Raw genomic sequence first — 21,593 nt, forward strand, 5'->3', positions numbered from 1 at the left:
GGTTCGTTTCCAGCCATGCAAAATACCTCACCTAGTGTTGCATCCTGGGATCAAGGTCAAAGTTCAACAATAGTTGATGGTTTCACATCAACTGTTTTTGCCACATTTTCACCAATTTTACACCGTTTCTGGCTAGTGATGATAACGACAAGCACCGTCCTTGGACGATTTCGCCACAGACATGAAGACCCCGCTTTTTGAAGTGGTTAGCCTGCTGAGAACTCGCCCATCGGCACCCAAGAGGGGCGCGTCCGGATCCAGCGGACCTTCCATCAACCTCTGTAACTGGTGGCAGGAGGGGAAGAGGGCCCTTCTTGTGTTGCTGTGTGATAATGGTAGAAATATAACATCTTAGCTGCGATTTTGTGAATAGTTGAGATTTGTGCACACTCCTGTCTTTGCTTCTTTGCATTGGCTTGCAGTTATTGCTTTAACTTTGATACAAATATGGTAATACATTTACTAGTATGATCAATGATGTTATATCGGTTTGATTGATTGATTGATACTTGATTGATGTGGTGATTTAATCCAGACAAAAGCCATGCTTTTGATTTTATATTGTGCATGGTATTATTACATTGCATAACGTCAGCAATCTGTGGCATCCGATTTCATTGCAACTGGAATTATAACATTATAGGTAGCGTTATAACGTTACTGCCTGACGGGGTCAATCATTAACTTTTACACCCAGAAGGCATAACTTTATGTTACTAGTGGCAGTGCCCAGCTATTTGATGTAATTTTGATTCTGATATACTCAAATATATCATATTACACACATCTTAAGAAGAAAATGGATCAACAATATCGCAACAAATTGAAACTGCTATCATGGGAAAGATGAATCTGTTTCAATTAGAGAATTTTCTCATCTCATGACTCACATGATTTCATCTACTTTCTTATTTTGAGCTAGAACATATCAGCGAGTAAGTCAAGACAACATGTAGACACGTACAGATAGTCAAAACTGCCCCAAAAGACCTCCCTGGGGACCAGTGAGATCTGGTTTATATGTACAGGTAGTGATTTTAGATTCTTAATGTTTGTGACAATGGGAAAATTTTTTGAAGGACAACCAAATAATGGATCATCTGCGTCTGCATATAGCTACCCCCAGCTAACCCCACCTGGGGAAAAGTAGGGGGAAGTTGAGGTCCTGGGCTAGGGTGAGCAAACCTCCTACCTGGCACAGACAGACTCAGCTATTGGAGCCATCACCACCATGCAAGGCAGGGCATATATGAAATTTAAAGGTGGCAAACTATAAGTGTGGCCAGGTAGACCTTGTATAATATGGACAGTAAGGCTTAGGCCACAGCAACTAAATTTTATGGATGACATCAGCGCGCGCATTAATTTTGGCCTGATATCAGAAAAAAAAAAAAATTTTTTCTTCTGCAGGGATGGTCAACATGACGATAAAGTACCAAAATGAGCAAATATGTTGTGTTGTAGCCTAATAATTGTATTTGTAAAAGTGACACTTGCGAGGTACCCAGGACTGTAGTTGTAGAAAAGTAACTTACTGGATAGTTGTAAAAGTGACCCCATTATGGAAGCCATGAGTGTGGTTACCAACTTTGTTGGTGATGCCAGTCTACCACACTAGTGTCACTTTTACCACACCAGTGCATGTCTTGAATACAGGAATGAATGCCTTGTTGGTTCTTATACCATGTTTTGTCCCTTTAATTCTTGTTACAACATGCATCACAACTTTATGGTGCCTATTCTTTAAAATGTACCCATCTTGTTTTTTTTTTCACCCGTCTTGTTTTTTTGTCGCCCTATCGCACTATTTTTGCAGTCTGCAGAGGATGTCTTCCATAAAATTAACTTGCTGTGGCCTTATTACATAGTCTATTTTCAAATCTGATTGTTGGCTTCTGTTTGTCTCCATGAAGGATTCCTGTTACTCCAGCACATAGTTGAGGGGAGGAAAGTGAACACCCGACAGCTACCATGGTTTCAGCACCCAGGCAAGGCTATCCGCGCCATGGCGCTGGACCCGCGGGGGGCGTGGCTGATGTGTGCAGGTGTGAGAGGATACCTGTACATCGTCCCAGCACTGCTTCTCCTGGTGGGTACCGTGTTGTGATGCTTTCTGTTATATGCAAGTGTGGTTTGTTAGGATATTAGGATGGGGAAGGATGAAGATGCCAGACTGACAAACTGGCCTATCTCATTGCTTCAATAACATATAAAGCAGGGCTGCCTCCAGGACCCGTCTCTCTGCCTCTGGACGGAAATTTTCTGGATGGGATGTAAAAGAATATTACCCCATCTGTTACATTCTTTAGCCTGAACTCTATACTCTTAACATGCAACTAGTGATACGTATGGGTTTTTTTTTTGCTATGTTGTGGACAAGTGTATCTTTTTGATAGAATTGAAACAGGGACAATAAGGTTCAATAATGAAAACTGCTTGTTTTACAAAGATGTAAAATGTGATGACTTTTCTTCTGTAGGATCCATCAGCAGCTGTCAAAGTCCTGTGGAACAAGGATGATGTCACAGAGGTCAAACCAACCATCAGACATGGTAACACCAAAATTAGTCCACTTGATCATGTCTGTATTTGATCAGGCCATACCGCGTACTACTCATAGCTTTATCTGCCATATATAGCAATGAGAACCCAAACCTGATGCGAGATTGAAAATTGTTGTGGCGAAGTCATTAGATTGGAAAATTGATCATTCTTTGTTGCTGCAGCTCCTCCAACCTGCATTGAATGGTGGTACACCTTTGATGACAAACAGATAGCTATCATTGGTACTGAGGTAAGGATACTAAGAATAAGATACAGAGTTGTTTAGATAAACACATGTTGATTGTGACTTTGGAGGCATTTTGTAAATACACCTTAGTAGAGTAGATTACTATTAGCTACTACACTCCTTAGTACAGTGCATTTCGCTAAAAAGACTGTACTGTGCATCCTGTCCACAAAGCAGTGTTTTTGTAGTCAATAATGCCTACTTATCGTTGCTTTGTATTTTTCTTGTTCTTAACTTGATATTGTCCCACTCCCAGATAGGAGAACTGGTGTTTGTAGACCTGATACTGGGAAGAGAGGTGGGCAATACACAGGTCAGGGAATATGTGGCAACAATGGACCTCATCAGGGATGACAACCACTCCACAGTACATCTGCTGGTAGGTAACCATGACAACCATTCTACAGTACACCTGCTGGTAGGTAACCATGACAACCACTCCACAGTACACCTGCTGGTAGGTAACCATGACAACCACTTCACAGTACACCTGCTGGTAGGTAACCATGACTACCACTCCACAGTACACCTGCTGGTAGGTAACCATGACAACTCATAGATAAACATAACAACTATCTATGACTTCCATTCATAAATGTACAGTGAACATGACTGGTGTATGAAAAACATACAACTGCAAAAACTGCAATTCTGACGTTTGCAGTGACTTCCTGGTCACTTCCTGCCACTCTACAGATCTTCAACAGACACACAAGAACATACATGTAGCAAACAGACACACTAAAAACAAATCCTCCATTCACTGAAGCAACAATTGTCACCCAGTAGACAATGAAACAGCCTAACCAACAGGAACCATATATTCCTGCCCCAGGTGCAGACCCAGTCAGGTATCCAGTGGAGACTCCTCCTGGAGCAGCGCTCCTCCATCCTGCCGGAGTCTCCAGGGACGGCCTCTGGTCTGGGGTTTGAGATGGTGGATGCTATAGACAGGTACTGTACCTGCTCTTAATGCTTTGATGCTTTGATGCTTTATTTGTCCATTAACTGACAAACAAACAAAATTGTACTCAGCTAGTCTTCCTGGATATATGACAACTCTCATCATCTGTAGAAATCTAGTCTTAGTGGATTTGTGCAGTGTAATATTCTTGCCGCCCGCCTCAGCAAATACTGACATGCGAGAATGATGATGATGAATATTCTTGCACTTATACTTTTGATCATGCTGATCTAAAAGAGACTGAAGTTTTCTTAAATTTAGATCAGCATAACTGTAGATAGAGAACAAGGTTTATTACCTATGTATATAGGCTTTTGTGCATGAAAGTAGAAAATAGTATAGCATCAAGTCAGTTGCCTAGTTACTAGTATGTAGTTATAGAGTTTGTCAAAGGTTGATATGTCAGGTGATATTTCCCATTCTTAAAGATATAGCTCGAGATGAAACATAACTTACATTCAGACCCTTGCGACTTAGCCCCGCCTATTGTAAGCTCCTCGCAATTCAGCCCTTGGCTGCGAAGAGAGAGTAGTCGGCCCATACAATACAATACAATCATTACCCTCCCCCAGCTTCCTCCACACAGACGAGCTGCGGCCAGAGTTTACACCTGAGGTGCTGAACCAGTTCACTGATGATGTCAGACTGTCTACCCAGCAGGCTAAGGGCTGTAGTCTGCTGATGGCACAGGACAGGGGCAGGGCTGTGTGTAAGGTCAGTGTGATGGCACAGGACAGGGGCAGGGCTGTGTGTAAGGTCAGTGGGCTTTTGTGTAAATCTAAGCTAGTATCAAACCTAACAACCTCACTCAACTGTAACTACATGCATGTACGTGTACCAGTATCTACCAGAGATTTGGCCAAATTAAGCAAAAGGTGGCTTTAGTGGTTAGGACAGTCTGGACTGTTGACATTTAAACTAAGGTTCTGGGTGCAAATCCCCAGCAGGCCCCAATGTTTTGCCATTGAGAAAGGTACTTCACACCGATTTCCGTGCTTGACTCGGGTGAAAATGAGTGCCTAGCTTCAGTTAGATACATCCTCTTTAATGGAGAATTAAGCTATAGACCCTGTTTTACACTTTGAGAGCCACACCTTGAGCATGTTAATGATCCCACCACACTTATAAATAAAGAGTAGGGATCCATCAACCCTCAGTGTGAGTGGATCAAACCTTGCAGTCTGATCTTACACAGCTTATACTTACTGTACAAAACTGGTGTGTCATACCTAAAGGCAATTATGATGCAGTTATGTGCAAAACAAACAAAGAATGTGGAGCTGCAGGCATCAAACCTCTGCATGTAAAAAAATCATTGTAAAGAAAACTTCTTGAGAACACATACTGTATCATACAAATATGTTTATTGCTTGCTCTAAGACTTGTACAATAGTTTCCATGTCTTAAATTTCTATCTTAAACAAAGAAGTTGTTACTCTGTTTGCCCAGCTGTATGACAGTGGGCTGCAGAGGTTCTATCATAAACAGATAATTTTGTTATTCTGAATCCCCAGGTGTATGACAGTGGGCTGCAGAGGTCTGCCCTGTATGTGTACAGACTGCCTCACGACTCCTCACACATCCTGCTCACAGACAGACTCATGTTTGTCACCACAGCTGACAGGGACACACAGGTACATGGCCTGTCCTAGGTTACCGTTGTATATCTACAGGCTTAAGTAAAAATGTTTTGTAGTTGATTTTGTAGTTGTTCAGATTCAAAGAAATCCCTTGAAGTCTTTTGAGTCACTCTTAAACATAGTAGGTTGGGTATAAAGTTAACTTTGTCTTGCTATCAAATTCTGTGTAGTCCACTACACTGTGACAGTTAGTGCTCCACCTTTGGTAGGGATGGACTATGATTAGCTATAGATGTTCAAAAAGGAGGTTTAACTTATACAATATATATACAATGTATTTCATAAACCAATGATATCGAAAACATATACGTGTATGCCAAATTTTCTTTATCTATGGCAAATATACCGGCATCCTGTGTTAACTGAAAATATGATTTCTTATCAAGATTATATTTACTATAACAATATATGCCGTCTTCTTCAGGTGAAGTTGAATATAGTGTCTAACCAGATGTCTGAGACCTCGGCTGAGGAGGCACAGACGGAGGAAACCAACCTGCACTCAGTCATCCAGAGTTTCACCCTCCCACCCCAGGAGCAGGTCATCGCCCTGTACAGGAAGACATTTCCTCCTGATCTCCTCAAGAAACTGGAAAGTCTTCACAGCCAATCACAGGGCAGGACTCCCAGCAACCAATCAGAAGAAAAGGTGGATCTAGCAAGCCAATCACAGGACATGGTTCATGGCAACCAATCAGAAGACAAGGGTGTTCTAGCCAGCCAATCAGCTAAGGCTTCTCCATCCATGAATGTTGACCAATCAGAGGCAGACTTGACCAAGATAGACTTTACTCAAGGAACCCTTCTTGAGGGTTGTGTGGTGGTGACTTCAGCAGGAGTGTATGAGTGTAGACCCAGGTATAGTGACTTATTTTTCTCCATTTTCATCATTACCTTGGTCATAGACAAGAACATGACATTGAATTTTATGCTACTCTGGCTCCATTTTTTTGCTTTTGTCCATGCAGAACAGTCCCAGAGCAGCTGTTCCTTGATCTGGCTGTAACGGCAGGAGACACTGTAGCAGCTGAGAGACTGGGCATCACTCTAGGGCTGGACATGAACATGTTATATGAGGTAAGGAATGTGGACATTTTAGAGAAATCCCAAGGAAAATGCATGCAATGGACCTTATATGATATGAGTCCAGTGAAAAAGCTATTTGAGATTGGAAGATATATGTACATGTATATATATTCCTTGAAAAGGAAAATATATATTATGTACATGTACAATAAAATAAAGAAAATGATGAATGACAATACCAGGTGATGTTGCAACAACTGTTGGGCTGAGTATCAAAGCTTTCTACAGCAAATGGTTTTAGTGTGATTCTATAAGTGAAACAAGTTTACCAGGTGCAATAGTGTTGAATCTGATGACCTTGTCAGCCAAGTCTCGTGCTATCGGCAGGGTCATCCCTACAATGGCGCTCTTGGACGCTGAGTATGCCACCTGTCCCTGCTGCCCCTCAAAGGCTGTGTTAATGATCACCCCCTTCTCTCCATCCTCGTTTGGTTCGTTCTGAGCCATCTCTGCCACAGACAGTTGATCTACGTTAAATGTTCCAACTGTGTTCACCTGAGGAATGAACAACTCTATGTAAGAATTGCAACAACACAGGGCCTAACATTAACAATACCACAAAACTTGACCCGTGACAACTATTATTATGTGTTAACATGTGCGCGGCCTGCAGCATGTGCGCGGCATGCAGCATGTGCACGGCATGCAGCATGTGCGCGGCCTGCAGCATGTTCATGAAAGCTCATATGTGTTGTCCAGGTGTCAGCTGACTGTATGCTGTCCCGGGGAGAGGTTGCACAGGCTGTGAAGCTGTACCAGCTGTCCAAGGCCCCGCACAACAAACGCATAAAAAAGTTGGCCCAGTATGGTCACATGACTGAGGTCATGACACACCTGAAGCAGGTTGGTCATGGTCACGCAGGATTGGACATTTGTCAGGCACTACTGTAAATTCATTTCCATTTGCAGTAGGAGGTTTTATTTTGCAGTAGGAGGAATATGCAGCTTTTCACAGTGTTTTAAGATTCATGGTCAGGTTGACACAATCCTGTTCTTGGGAATTAATGCATGTCCAGACATGTTTTGTTTATGTTTGACATATTACCCACAATGCATCTCATTGCACATGCACAGTTGGAACTATGAACAGGCTTATTATTGCAACCTTTCGTCCGCAGGTACTTAGTAAACCAGGGGAGCTGCCAGCTAAGGAAGAGAAGCAGCTGTGCGACTGTGCCCTGCACTGTTACACCCAGCAGATCCTGCAGCACCCGGACAGACCCGCCATCATGGAGGGTTTCAGGGAGTTCCTCATGGATAACTTCCACTACGATGAACAGGCAGCACTGCAGCTGCTGGCCTCACAGGGCCTGCAGGAGCTGCTGTTTGAGGTGGCTAAGGTGAAAATACTACTCACTGTGTATTTGTTATGATGCCACACCTTCAAAAAATTCCTAGGTTTTGCCTTGAGTACTAGACAGAAGTGCCAACTAGTAATAGATGATTGTGCTGCAGTCTTATAACTGTCTTGACCAGGTACAAAATGTCCACCTTAAGGTGTCAGAATACTAAGATGGTGGTGCCCATCAATGCATCTACTACTGGTGAAAAACAGGCTTGCTATATCAGGAACCTGTAAGAAACAATTTCAGCACATGGTGACATATATATTAATCTCACTTTGCCCAGGCCCGTGCCCTGGTGCCTACAGCCCTAGTGCTGCTTTCTATAACAGGTTTGCTATGATATCTTGTTATAAGATATAATTTCAGCACATGCGGTGACACAGTATTACTTCCCATTCTGCCCAGGCCCGTGCCCTGGTGCCTACAGCCCTGGAGCTGTTGGCCCAACAGGGCACCCTGCACCTGCGCGGGCCCATCCTGTCCGACCTGCTCAGTAGAGGCTACAGCCAGGCCATCTGTACAGCTGCTGCAGGTGCCTTCCTCAAGGCCCTGTCGTCGGGGGAGACAGTCAGGGTACTGCTGACCCAGCCTGACCTGGCACTGGCTCACACAGGTGGGGCTTTCTTTTCTATTCATCTATCTTCTTCTTCTTGTTCCTTTTCATCCTGACGGACGTTCAATTCTGGTGGGCTCTGCAGTGTGCAACTAGTCCGGCTCTGCTCCTACACTGTTTGCCACAAGTTGAGCATACAAAGAAAGTTGTATATATCTATCTATTGATATTTATAACATCATGGAATGACACAACAGGTGACTATCGACTTTTCAAGATGACAACTTGGCAACTATAAGGTTTGCTCACTCACACATTTACAGGGATGGACTCCTCCCCTTTTTTAATAAGTGCAGTGGGATCTCTAATGTTCTCAAGGTTGGGCTGTACATGTTCTCAAACCCAAGGCCTCCAGGCTTTAAGCCCCATCAGAAAGGATTAGTCCCTACCCAAATTGCCATTATAGGTAACTCATTTTAACCATTGTTGAGTTAGAAAATAGGTGTGAAGTGCCTTTCCTCTACATTGGGGCCTGCTCAGAATTTGAATCTAGATCTTCATATTCTAAGTCTTGAACCCTAACCACAGGACCATGACCTTGCCCCCATGTCCCCCCCCCCCCCCCCCCCCCCAGGCATGCTGTACTCCTGTGTGCCCCAGCTGGATGACAGTACACTGCTGAGCCTAGCCAGGGTGTTTGACCCCTCCCGACCTCAGGTCTCCAGGGCTCTTCACATGGCCAGGGCCAGACACAGGTCTGTGGACCATTCAATTACGGAAATAAAGATTCATGCATGTTGTTTTAATGACTATTTCAGGCAATTGTCAAATTCACAAGTAACTCTTCATGTTTGCCATTTCCAGATTTCACCATTGTAAGTCTCATAATGTTTATGGTGGCTTACTTTTGATGGTTTTCAAGGTGACCTCTTAATGCAAAATCATAATATACATGTGTGTATGTTTTGTATTTCAGTATTGTACGAGAGAGTTGTTTTGACTGCAAATTTGAAATACTGGGAAAACCTCCTTTTCCCTCCTGAAATTAAATCACTGTAAAAGACAAATGCATTTACAATATTTCAGGCATGCTTTCTGTAATCCAGCGTAAATGTGCTTTAGTATATTCTAAAGACAAATGTGATTTATAAGTAATAAGCTATAATTTCCAAAAGAAAAATTGGACTTAGAGTCCATTCCAAGACACCATGCGGATGTTTGTGGCCATTGTTTAGAATTGATTTGAATGTTTTGTAATTATATGTCTAGGACATTTGATACTTCAGAAATATTTGTAACACTGTTTCAACTTTATAAATATTTCCCTGGTCCTGTAAAACTTTGGAAATATTCATCGTGTGGAATTGGATACTTCTAATGGTTTCTAAATAATGATAACAACATTCTACCATTATTTACCATTTTCTACCATTTTTTGTAAATGGTTGAGTGGGCTGGGAAGATAGCAATTCACACATCCTTGCAAAGTATGGCTGGGTGCCATGCAACAATGGCCCACCACAAAGGATCCACCAGTACCCAGCAGTAAAATCTAAAAATATACAGATGCAACAATAGGGCTTAGTTTTATGGGGGCAATAAACTAATTTAACCATTTGGCCAGGTTTACCATTTTTTGTAAATATTTGTAAATGTGAAATAATCACACAGAGGTTTCACAATTATTCTAAATAAAGATATTTTTGTACAGTTACTTTCAAAATGTTTCTAAAATATTCAAAGGAATTCAAATATATGAGTATTTTCTCAGTCAATTTTTTTAAAATAATCTAATTATTGTGGCTCAGATATTCTTTTATTCAAAATAATTCAGACTAATTATAAATATCGCCTAAAAACCCTCATGGTGTCTTGGAATGGACTCTACCCAAATAATGTGATTTCCTTTGTTTGTTTTCCCCAGAACCACCTCCTCCTCAAGCATCCTGTCCATCAGCAGTCTGGACAGTGACCAGTCCCACCCAGACCCAGGCAGCCGGGCAGCCACAGCCCGCGAGCTGGTGCAGTTCTTCCTCTATGTGCTCATTGTGATCAACTACAGGTAGGTGAAGTGGCATATAAATGAACAAACTAGACAGTGAACACGCATTCTTGTTAGCAGTATGGACAGTGACCAGTCCCATCCAGACCCAGGCAGTCAGGCAGCCACCGCCCACTGCCCAGTTCTTCCTCTATGTGCTCATTGTGCTCAACTACAGGTAAAGTGGCTTATTTGTGCAATGTCATATGACTGCGCAAGAAATGAACACTTACATACTTGTTAGCAATTGAAGGGAAGTGAAACTTGAAATTGAAATGCCTAATGCCCCCCGCTGACCCTTCCTTCCCTCCTCTTCCCACAATCCCATCACAAATTATCAGCAGCTGATTTTCTATATCTTTAACATCTCCGTCCTTCAATTGATGGCATTTCAGCACCATGGAAGTCAGCAAGGTTGTTGGGAAGGAGTGAGGAGCTGGGAGAGATAGGGGAGGAACAGGAAAAGGAGAATGAAGACCTTTATTGTACATGTATATCCCATTGGTCGATTTATTCTATATCAGAACTAACTTACCAGTAGAATTGGTTACTCTGCTAGATTGCAATCTCTATGCATAAAGTTCTGTGGAGTTTGTTCAATTGTCATCATTGACATATATTATTATTTTTTATACTTGTTGTTTTTTGCATGTAGGAGAGACCACCATTGTGAACACGGTGGCCCAGAGACAGCTGGTGAGGTGCCTGTAAAAAGGAAACCTCCACTTTCACAGGCAGCTGTGGTGTCCTGTGGACAACAGCATGTGGCACTTTTAACAGGTCAGTTTTCATCAAACCCTAGATGTGTCTGGGTTTGATAGCAAAAATTGGGTCCTTGTCTCTGGTTGTCTGTTAACTGATAGCTTTTGCTTCTATTGACTTCTTTACTGAGTGCAGTAGAGCATGCACATTTTGTGGAACTGGAACTACTTAATTCTTCCTATTTGAAAGTCTGCAAATGAAATGCAGTTTGTGGAACTGGAACTACGTAATTCTTCCTATTTGAAAGTCTGCAAATGAAATGCAGTTCTGAAAAAGCTGCGAGAAAGCCCAAGCTTATGTCACTTCTTCCTGAGCTCAAGAGCTGTCTCCCACAAAAAATGGTAATCATAGCTTGTTGAGGACCCATACTAGCAAAACTGGAAGTTCTGTTGTTGTACCAAGAAAAAACACCATGGGCCCAAAATCTAATAATTTCTTCAATTGGTCAAGTCCTATCCAAATTTCATAATCAATAGATTTTATGGAGTTATAGTTGCATGGAGTAATGCTGCAAAACAGTTAACACCACTCCACACAAACTTCATTACACTGTTACCAAACAATACCAAGATTATAACCTCCTTGGTGAAGGTAATGAGTTTCTCATTACCTGTATATCAGTCTGTGTAACACAAACTCTGCTGTCCGGGGTTGTAACTTGCCCCTCCCCACAGCCAGCAGATGTTGGTGGGCTGCTATAACTTATAGTATAAGCGAGATTTAATCAGCCTACTTTTATACTTCCTATTTTCCAGAGGAGGGAGTTTACACCTGGGGGAAGCCCCACCAGGGCCGGCTGGGACACGGTCAGCTGCTGGGGGACAGTGGGTATGTGCCGCCCATGCGGGTGGAGACCCTGTCCATACAGCGGGTACAGGTCATGGCTGTGTCATGTGGGCAGGACCATACACTGGCACTGTGTGACAATGGGGTAGGTTGGGCTTAATTTTGTTGAAATCTGAAAAACTAGATTTAAGGGTGAATGGAATGGAGAATCTCTCGTAATGTTAATGCTAAGTTGTTTTTTACTCTAATTGTGTGTGGAGATTCTTTGTTTTCAGTGTGGGCTGGTGTGTGTCCATAGTTATTTGAATACACTGTGAGTAGAGTGTCAGGAAGTGAGTGGAATGATGATGCACAAAGGTCAGACTTGCCACAGTACAATGAGTTGTCAATCAGTCATGGAAATCCAGGCCATGGGGTCAATGAAAGAGGCTTTGATCTAAATGCATGGGCAGGTATTGGTTTTGTCTGTTGTTGTTGTTTTGCAGATTTTTTTTCGAACTCTTGTTGTTTCTTGTACCCAGTTGTTTATGGGTTTTATTCCATCTTACTTGTAGCAGGTCTATGCGTGGGGTTCTTCAACCTACGGTCAGCTGGGTTTGGGAGACTGGGACAGACAGACCCACCCGACCCTGGTCACCCAGCTGAAGGATGTGTTTTGTGTTGCTGTGGCAACAGGACAGTACCATTCTACAGCCCTGGATGGGGAGGGAAGGTTAGTGTTCTGTGGACTATGTTGGTGAACTGTGTATTGACTGATGTGTGTTTTATGCATGTTTCAGGCCTTCAACCTTAACATGTGTACAATGTAGTTAAAACTGTGAACCGATTTATTCAAATACTGCTATGAGTATGATTAGTAGACATGATAATTTTTATACTTTTTCCACCAGGGTGTGGACCTGGGGCTGGGGTGTACATGGGCAGCTGGGTCAGGGGAACGCAGAGAACCTGAACAAACCTCACCTGGTGGCAGCAGTACAGAACGCTGTCCAGGTGTCTACTGGGTATGCACACACTGCAGTGCTGACCAGGTCCGTATCTGGGGCTCAAAATTCTATGGATGTTTGAGTGGGAAAAATACGGGGAGGATTGAATGAGCCTATGAAGAACAAAAGAAATCATAGAATAAACGGAATGGACTTTTCAAATGAGCATGGTCAAAATGCAATGTTGCAATATGTTAAGTACATGTAGCATCCAAGTAGAGACATGCCTGGAAACATATGCTCGACAAGAATCATTCCTTTTTACTCAAAGACCTGTAAGATAAGGGTTTTTCATAGCTTCAGGACAATTATGTCCAATTTGAATTTTTGTACATGTTTAACTGTGTATATTTTAGTGAGTATGTACAGATATTCTATTCTGAAGTCTGTGTAAAAGCAATGAAACTGATCCTCTGAGTTGTATTTATATGTGCAGGAGTGGAGAGGTCTTTACATTTGGATGTGGTCTCCATGGCCAGCTGGGACACGGTGCTACCGACAAAGTCAGCATCCCCCAGAGAGTGCAGGGGATTATGGGTAAAGTCGCTCAAGTTGCCTGTGGACTCTTTCACACGGTAAGCTCTGCAATAAGTTATCAACACCTCCATAAATTCTATTCAATTTTTGTTTAGTTTACAGAAGAGCTGGGTCTAAATCAGGCACATTCTACAGTGAAATAGTTTTAGATATTTGTCGCGGCTCAACACTCAACTCCTGTGTTCTACACAACAATACACTGCAGAACAACACTGATCCTACTAGGCACGATGCTCTTACAACCAACACAGAAATATTGGCATTTAACTCTATTTTTGCTTTTAAAAAATCTTCTCGACCTTATAAGTTGACTGATGGACAAAGCTTTTAACCTGTAGTAATGTGAAGCTGAACAAATCATATGGCATTGGGTAGAGCTACATTAGCTTTGGAGCACCAGAGTCATCTTGACCCTAGCCTTTTTTAAACACAGATAGCTGCTATACTAATATTGTCTGAGACCAAGACAAGTATAATATTTCTATCCGACACATTCAGGTTGTCGTCACATGTAGTCAGCAAGTGTACACCTTTGGTCGCCATCCCCAAGTCTGGAAGCAGTACCTACAGAACAACTTCTAAGATTATTATTTGTCTGAGACCAAGACATTTCTAATAGTAATATTTCCATCCAACACATTCAGGTGCTGGTAACATCCAGTCAGCAGGTTTACACCTTTGGTCGTCACCCCCAAGTGTGGAAGCAGTACCTACAGAACAGTTTCTAAAATTATTTGTCTGAGACAAAGACGTGTAACATGTCACTCTTAATATTTTCATCCAACACATTCAGGTGGTGGTCACATCCAGTCAGCAGGTGTACACCTTTGGTCGCCACCCCCAAGTGTGGAAGCAGTACCTACAGAACAGCCGCCGACAGGCCCGTGCCAGCACCTCCTACACACAGAGCCCCGCCAAACACGCCATGGGGCTGTCAGGGGAGCTCTTCAAGCCCCTGTGGGTACAGTGCAGGGTGGAGGGGAGGATCAGGCAGGTGGTCGCTGGTGCTGTACACAATATGCTGTTAACCTCCTCGGGTAAGGTGGACAGATATTTATTTATTGGTGGACAGATAGATTGTGTTTGATCATGATATATTGATCGTTTACGAGTGAACGTTGTTTGTACATATCTATTAAACTTTTACCAAAAGCAGTTGGTTGAGTTTCATCCATATTAGCTCTAGAGAGAGGGTGGTCAAAATTATAGTCCATCGGAAGGATTTTGGAATTGATAATCGGGGTGTCATCTGTGACATAATCAGTTATGATAACTTATTGCATTGTTTTCACTGTACAAGTTGATTGTAAATCTCGGATCAATTCAGTTTTTACTACAAGGCCGATTTCATACATGTTTTATCAATGAATAAACCAATTACTACTACATCCTACATAATGGTGAGGTCTTGAATTTGTACATGTATGTAATAACTATGTGTGTTAGAATCATTAACTACAAGAATTTGAAGATGTCATGCCTCTGTGAAATATTTACAGTTTTATTAGCTTCTTTTGAACTAATAGGCTCTTTCATAGACCCTATGACCTGGAATATCTGTCAGCAGTCTGCAGAAAGTTGATAAATTACTTATCCTGTCACTCTGGCAACTCGATTACTGTCACTTATTGAATGTGACTATTATATAGAAAGTACGTAATGTAGAAACATAGACAGACAGGTACACTCGTTTGTAATGAAATCTGGTCTAAACACCTCATATATTGTCCAACTTTTGTCCTGAAACTTCACCTGCTTCTCTCTGTATGTGTGCTGTTCAGGTGAGGTGTTCTCCTGGGGCATGAACAACTGTGGACAGCTGGGACATGGTGGAAGGTCAGAGGTCACCATTCCTAAGGTAGTGCATGTGCTGTCAGGGAAATCGGTGGTCGCCATAGCAGCGGGAGAGGACTTCTCTGTAGCTGTGGACAGGTAAGAGACTATCCAATGTAACTGATTGTGTACATGTACATTTACAGTGATCATAAATTTCCCCCTTGTAGATGTTCATTCTTCTCTCCTGCACCTTCAGATTTGGTAATAAACTTCATAAATAGGTTAGAAAGTATCCCAATAAAACAATCCAAATGTAATTGGTTTTGTACATTGGTTACTTGTCTATGGCTAACACCATGCTGTTATTAGAATGATTAACGTTACATTTGCAGTCATCAGTAGTTTCCCCCTTGTAGATCTTCATTCTGCTCTTGTGCACCTACACATGAGTCAAGGTTTGGTAAGAAACTGTCCCACTAAAACTATCCAAATGTAATTGGCTTTGTACATGGCTTAGTTGTCTATTCTGCTCATTCTATTCATTCTGCTCTCCTGCACCTCAGATCAGGCAAGGTTTGGGTGTGGGGCAGGAACAGCCATGGTCAGCTGGGGATAGACATGAAGCAGAGCTCCTCCTCCTCTTCTTCATCCTCATCACTGGGGATCTCCTCTTTCATTGGTCGAGATGTCCTCACACCCCTGCAGCTCCAGGGCATCCCTGGTGCCATCGTGCTGAGAGAAGAGGAGGATCATGATGTCAGTGGTGAAGATGAAGAGGTATTCAATTCAATTCAATCGATTTTTTCAATCTTTATTGCACAACAACTATAACAGATACAATGTATGGCAAGCTCTAGGGCAGTACATACATAAGAAACTTGAGTCAATATCTTTACTTCTAATGCTTAAGTCTCACTTCATTTGAAGATGTAGCTGTTAATGAAGGTGTCTTTATCTGTGCTAGCCTGTATGCTAGCCTGCCTTTTTAGCTTTTGTACACTATCTTGGCTGCTTCCCTGCTGAGTAACCCAGGGAGCATACTAAAGCTAAAAATGGGCTACCTTACAGGCTTTATCTTTGCCCCAAACAAAGTTGTAATTCACAAACAGTTTTCAGCTAACAGTAGAGAATTTTGCTTGTATCTACTTTCTGTAAAATGAAGATTTACTTCAGCAGTTATGAAAAAACTTGTTCTGGTTTGCATGAGCTATCTATAAGTTATGTGTTTTCTCTACAAGTTAGCATGTCGGCTATAGCTTGTTATATCTGTGATTATTTGTAGAAATGGTATTTTTAGGAGGTTCATGTGCTGATATATCAAACAGCTTTCTGCATCTGTCAGTTTAGAGGATAACAATTGACAGTTCAGCACCAAGGACAGGATAACATTAGCCTTAGCATAGCATTTACTGCTTTGTTTTGTTTTAGTACAATGTAGAAAATTTGACACCAGAGTGAGTGAGTGAGTGAGTGAGTAAGTGAGTGAGTGAGTGAGTGAGTAGATTTGAAAACATACAGTAGTGTACACTCCTATGCTGTAGTCAACATCAAGCTAATGTACGAAAGAAGAACGGTAATAATAATTGTTATGTCTAGTTTATTGTTTGAATGTTTGAATTATCAGAGCCTGGAGGACCCAGAGGATGATGCCGGTCTGCCTGATCTGTCTACAGTAGACAAGGGTGGTCCCGCCTACGGCAGACAGGCTCTGAGAGCTGCCATCAAACACTTAGGGACATTCTACCAGCCACATGATGTCGTCAGGTATGAGATAGACGCTCTCAATTCTGTTCATTGTTACATTCATGTCATACTGGCAATCATATGGAATGTGGTAAAGTTTTGTCTAGATCAAGTTTGGTCTTGTTATCATCAGTCTGCTTCCAACAGTAGCTACAGACCACTGCTGGAAGCAGACTAAAGCTGACAATACCAAACTCCAGGCTAGGTAATATTACCATTTAAGTTATCCCAAACATGTAAATGAGAAACATCTACATCTGAAATGTCATGTCCATTGCTGTTTTCCTGCCTTTGTGTCAATTTTCTGTCCCTCTTAAATTCCTAATCCTTTTTCAAGCATGCAACATCTGTTATCAATGATAAAGTCATGAGTTGTGATGGATCTTTGTTTCCCTGCCCCCCTCCCCCAGGCTGTGTCAGGACTATGAGGACTGGGCCAGTGCTGCAGACATCTATGATGAGCTCAGCCTTTTCCCACAGGTAAAGCTCTCTTCAGCACTATAGTATTGGAACGTGCTCTGCAAAGATACACTACTCTTGTAGTACAGTGTTTACTTTGATTGATACATCAGCCCATAAACATGTGGAGTTTAAACCTTCTAATCATGCTTTAGAATATTAGGTACACAGAAGTCATTATGTAAAAAGTTAGAAAAGCTGTACTGATAATGTGTGTAGACTGAGTCAACAAGAATCAACTACACATAATACAGTGACAAGGTGATAGACCTAGAGGACAACAGATGCACTGTTGGATCAGAAAATCTACTCCATGAATTGTTACAAGGAAGGGGATACAAACTAAGCGTCACATTTGGGACTGCATTCTGCTCACTGCAATGTTAGCAATGCCACCTTGCTGCTGTGTTAAGTAGAACTAGTCATTATTATACTGAGGAAGGTAAATTAAAGAACTTTGTTATTTAATGGCCAGTATTGTTTCATCTAGGCTTTGGTATACAGACTGAAGGCACTCAAAAGAGCTGATTCAGAGATCTCGTCTGATGAAGCTGTCAATCACGTGTCTTCTTACATCACCATGGTGATAGAGGACAGTACTGGAGGGTTGGATTCCAGTCAAAGACACCAGCAGCTTTTAGAAGGAGTAAGTGGCAGTACTTTGTCAAGTCCAGGAAAGACGGATTGTGATTCGTAGTAATGTAAAAGCTTTGCGACATCAGTTTTTTTAAGAGACAGTACTTTAGAAAGATACTTCAAATAAAATAGTATAGGAGTGGAAAGTAAATTAGTTAAAGATACATTTTTAGACATTGGTATTTAGAAGTGTGGAGTGAAAAGCAGTTTTTTTACTGTGTTTTAAATTCACAGTAGAAACAATACTGCAATACAGTAGTCATACAAAGAATTCATTACTGTCCAGGCAGAGGTTGGTGGGCAAGATTGTGACCTTTTTCTCAGTCTTCTCTGTCTGCACTTCTCACCAAAGGCAGAGGTTGGTGGGAAGTGCGGACAGAAAACAGGAGACCTGAGTAAAAGGTCACAATCTTCCCTACCAACCTCTGCCTGGAGAGTAATAAAGTCTTGGTGAAGAGGTTACCACCAGAACTGAAAAAACTGCAAAAGTTTCAAGGTTTACAGTAATTTTTGTATTGTTTTGTTTGTGCGCAGGTGGTTGAGTTCTGGCAGGAGGCAGGTCTGGAGACGGCTGGGCTGGAGCCTGTGTTAGAAACACACCTGCCTACACTGGCCTGTCCACTCTTCATGGTGCTGCACAGGTGGGGCATCTGGGCTGCTTTCTTTACTCATCACTTCTATGACAGATACATATAGTATCTCTTGTTCTTGGGGAGACGTGACATATTCAGGAACTACAGAGGTATTTCAGTTGCAGACTTTGAAACAGTATACTTGAGCAGTGTACATGACCATGTTGTCTATTCTATAGGAAGAGGGAGACACAGACTGCTGGGGAGGCTACATCTACAAAGTCTGTCAGTTTCTCCACAACCTTCCATCTGAAGCTGACCTCAGCTGTCACTCAGCAGATCATGCAGGGAAAGGTAACCACAACCTCGTCTCAGACTCATTTTTAGCTATATAAAACTGTATTAAAGATGCTTGTAATAGACAAAAACTTGCGGCACTTGGCTATCTGACACTAAGAGTGCGAAAGAGGCAAAGATGTCAAATGTTTCTCACAGGAACAAAGGTATGCGCAATCATTACTGGGGGGAAAGTTTAGGAGCCCCTGAAAACTAACAAAGATAATCCCCAGTGCAGTGGCGGCGGCACCGGGGGGGCAGGGGGGGCGGCTGCCCCCCCTGAAAATATGTTGGGGGGGCGTCGCCCCCCCCAAAAAATCAAGCTAAAACCTTGTGTATTTTTATGATGATGGAAATTTCATAAAATCAAGCTAGTCTAACAGCAAAATTTATCCCTGAAAATGCAAGAAATGGCGTTTCAGAGAGTCCCGATTTCAAAATTTCGCCAGACCTCCCTTGTGACGGCTGCGTCTTCGGCGCAGGACAATATGTTGCGGGAGCGTTGCTCTGAAAAATCTTTAAACCAATATAAATTGTACTATCGTACTTAGCTTAGTTTACAAGCAGAATGTGCCACTGAAATGCAGGAAATGACGTTTCAGACGGTCAAGACTTTAAAATTTTCTCCGGACCTGCCTAGCGATGACTTCCGCCTCCGTCGCTCACAACGACATGGTGAAAATTTGTGCGTGGTAGCTTAGGTCATCGCCCTCAAACATCTTTTTCTTTGACAAAAATGACATAAGATTTAGTATAGTCTGCAAGCAAAATTTGTCCCTCAAAATACAGAAAATGTCGTTTCAGAGGGTGCAGATTTCGAAATTTTCCAAGACCAACCTTGCGACAGCTCGCATCTTCGACACTCGAAATCGTGAAATATTTTGGGGGCATTGCCCTCGCTAAAACCATGTGTCTTTCTAACAGAATTGCCATCAAACTTAGCTTAGTCTGGCAGCAAAATTTGCCCGTCAAAACGCAGGAAATGCCGTTTTAGAGGGTCTAGATTTCAAATTTCCCCGGGGGAGCATGCCCCCGGACCCCCCTAGGGTGGTCGCGCCGGAGGCGCGACTTGTAGCGCCTTCGGCGCTACGTAAGCGTGTGCCGCAAAATTCTGTCATTAAAAAGTTCGCCCCCCCAGACGAAAATTCGTGCCGCCGCCTCTGCAGTGTATAAAAATCAGGGATGGTGCCCAGGGTTGTGTTGGTGACAAAAGCAAAGTATAGCAAGATAAACAACAGAATAATTAACAATAAGTTCTACACTTAGGTTCCTCTGGAGCAAGAAGAGGCCTTACAAGAAGCAATACTTGGATCCAACCACAGCAGCCTGCTCCCGTTGCCTAGCAACTCGGACAACCTAGTTCCGGAGGACAAGCTGTGGCAGGAGATCATGCATAACCTCCAGAAGGATGCTGGGAAGAGGGGGTGCATCCAGCTGTCCCAGAGCGAGGCTGAGGCCGTGTTCGGTGACCGGAGGCCGAAGGAGGAGTCGCGGATCCCGCAGAAGGCTGTGTTCTTCACCTGTGGACATTCGTATCGCGAGGAGGATTATCGGGAGGAGGTGTACAGGTTTGTTTGAAAATCTATGAATATGTATATGTTTTGTTTCAACCATTCTCGGCCAGGTGCACAGACATTGGGATCTGTACTGCCACATTGAACCAGTCTGAACCAGGAATTGATACCTTTCATTATACCTTTTGTTGATACATGCCCAGTTGTATCTACTGTTGTTTGTATGTATAGTTTTCTTGCTCTATTGTAGTGCATCTAATTAGAACTTCTCAAATATCCTATGTAAATCACTGCGATTCAAACTTTCTATAAGGCTCTTATGTGAAAAATCTTCACTGTGCCTTGTTTTCCTTTCCTCCAGGTTTGAGAGTCGCATGAAGGCCCACAGCGCCCCCCTCCCCCTCACCACCAGACTGCTGTGTGACCATTTCAACACAAACACACAGATCCCCATGGCCTGTCCCAAATGTGTCATCAACACTGTTCTCAGTGACTGAGTCAAAGGCCAATAAGTAGCACTATCAAGTAGCTTTTAAGTTTGCAGTAAGACAAAGGTCAAGATTTTGCAGTATTAAAGACACAACCAGAAACTACACCAAATGTAAGTTTGCAGCTTTCACCACAAAAACCATAAACATGAAACCACTGCCAATTTTTCACAATTTACAGTATACTGTAAGTATCATCAACATCATTCCATTATATAGGTAACAAAATTTGTTTTCTTCGTTACAAATCACAAATCAAGTGTAATCAGACAGAAATATACTATATAGTAACCAGACAGACACAATAGTTGTAAGCATTGCAGAAGACATTACATAATTACCAACCATTAATGTTGGTTACATAGGTCAAGCTAGATGAATAAGTAGACATTTCAAAGACTCATCTTGTACTAAGTACAGTACAGCTCAAAGTAGTTACCAGCTAGATATCAGGATATCAGTCCTGCAATAAGTTTTCAGCAAAGCAATGATGACATTCTGGAAAAGTACACTAGAGAATATGTTTGTTTTTTATTTGATTTTGTTACTTGCGAGGTCAAGTAGTAGAAACACATGA

General features: G+C 42.3%; 1 protein-coding gene across 2 annotated transcripts; it reads left to right on the plus strand.

Annotated features, from left to right (window-relative positions):
• The first annotated feature begins 36 nt into the window (after positions 1-36).
• Positions 37-21,593, plus strand: LOC118415431. Of its 2 annotated transcripts, none has more exons than XM_035820042.1 (30): positions 37-335; positions 1,914-2,089; positions 2,480-2,552; positions 2,727-2,794; positions 3,048-3,170; positions 3,627-3,745; positions 4,328-4,469; positions 5,270-5,389; positions 5,820-6,253; positions 6,364-6,472; positions 7,181-7,324; positions 7,600-7,821; positions 8,233-8,440; positions 9,015-9,135; positions 10,305-10,442; positions 11,077-11,201; positions 11,939-12,114; positions 12,524-12,681; positions 12,860-13,000; positions 13,392-13,530; positions 14,286-14,529; positions 15,274-15,424; positions 15,832-16,045; positions 16,893-17,032; positions 17,422-17,491; positions 17,961-18,116; positions 18,641-18,747; positions 18,918-19,032; positions 20,281-20,582; positions 20,890-21,593. In XM_035820042.1, the coding sequence occupies exons 1-30, from the start codon at positions 182-184 to the stop codon at positions 21,023-21,025; spliced, it is 4,725 nt and encodes a 1,574-aa protein (XP_035675935.1). In that variant the 5' UTR covers positions 37-181; the 3' UTR covers positions 21,026-21,593. The 2 variants fall into 2 exon arrangements, with proteins under 2 accessions (XP_035675935.1, XP_035675936.1); XM_035820043.1 differs by having other exon boundaries at positions 12,527-12,681.

The sequence above is a fragment of the Branchiostoma floridae genome, chromosome 5 (assembly GCF_000003815.2).
Source record: "Branchiostoma floridae strain S238N-H82 chromosome 5, Bfl_VNyyK, whole genome shotgun sequence".
NCBI classification, from domain to species: Eukaryota; Metazoa; Chordata; class Leptocardii; order Amphioxiformes; family Branchiostomatidae; genus Branchiostoma; species Branchiostoma floridae.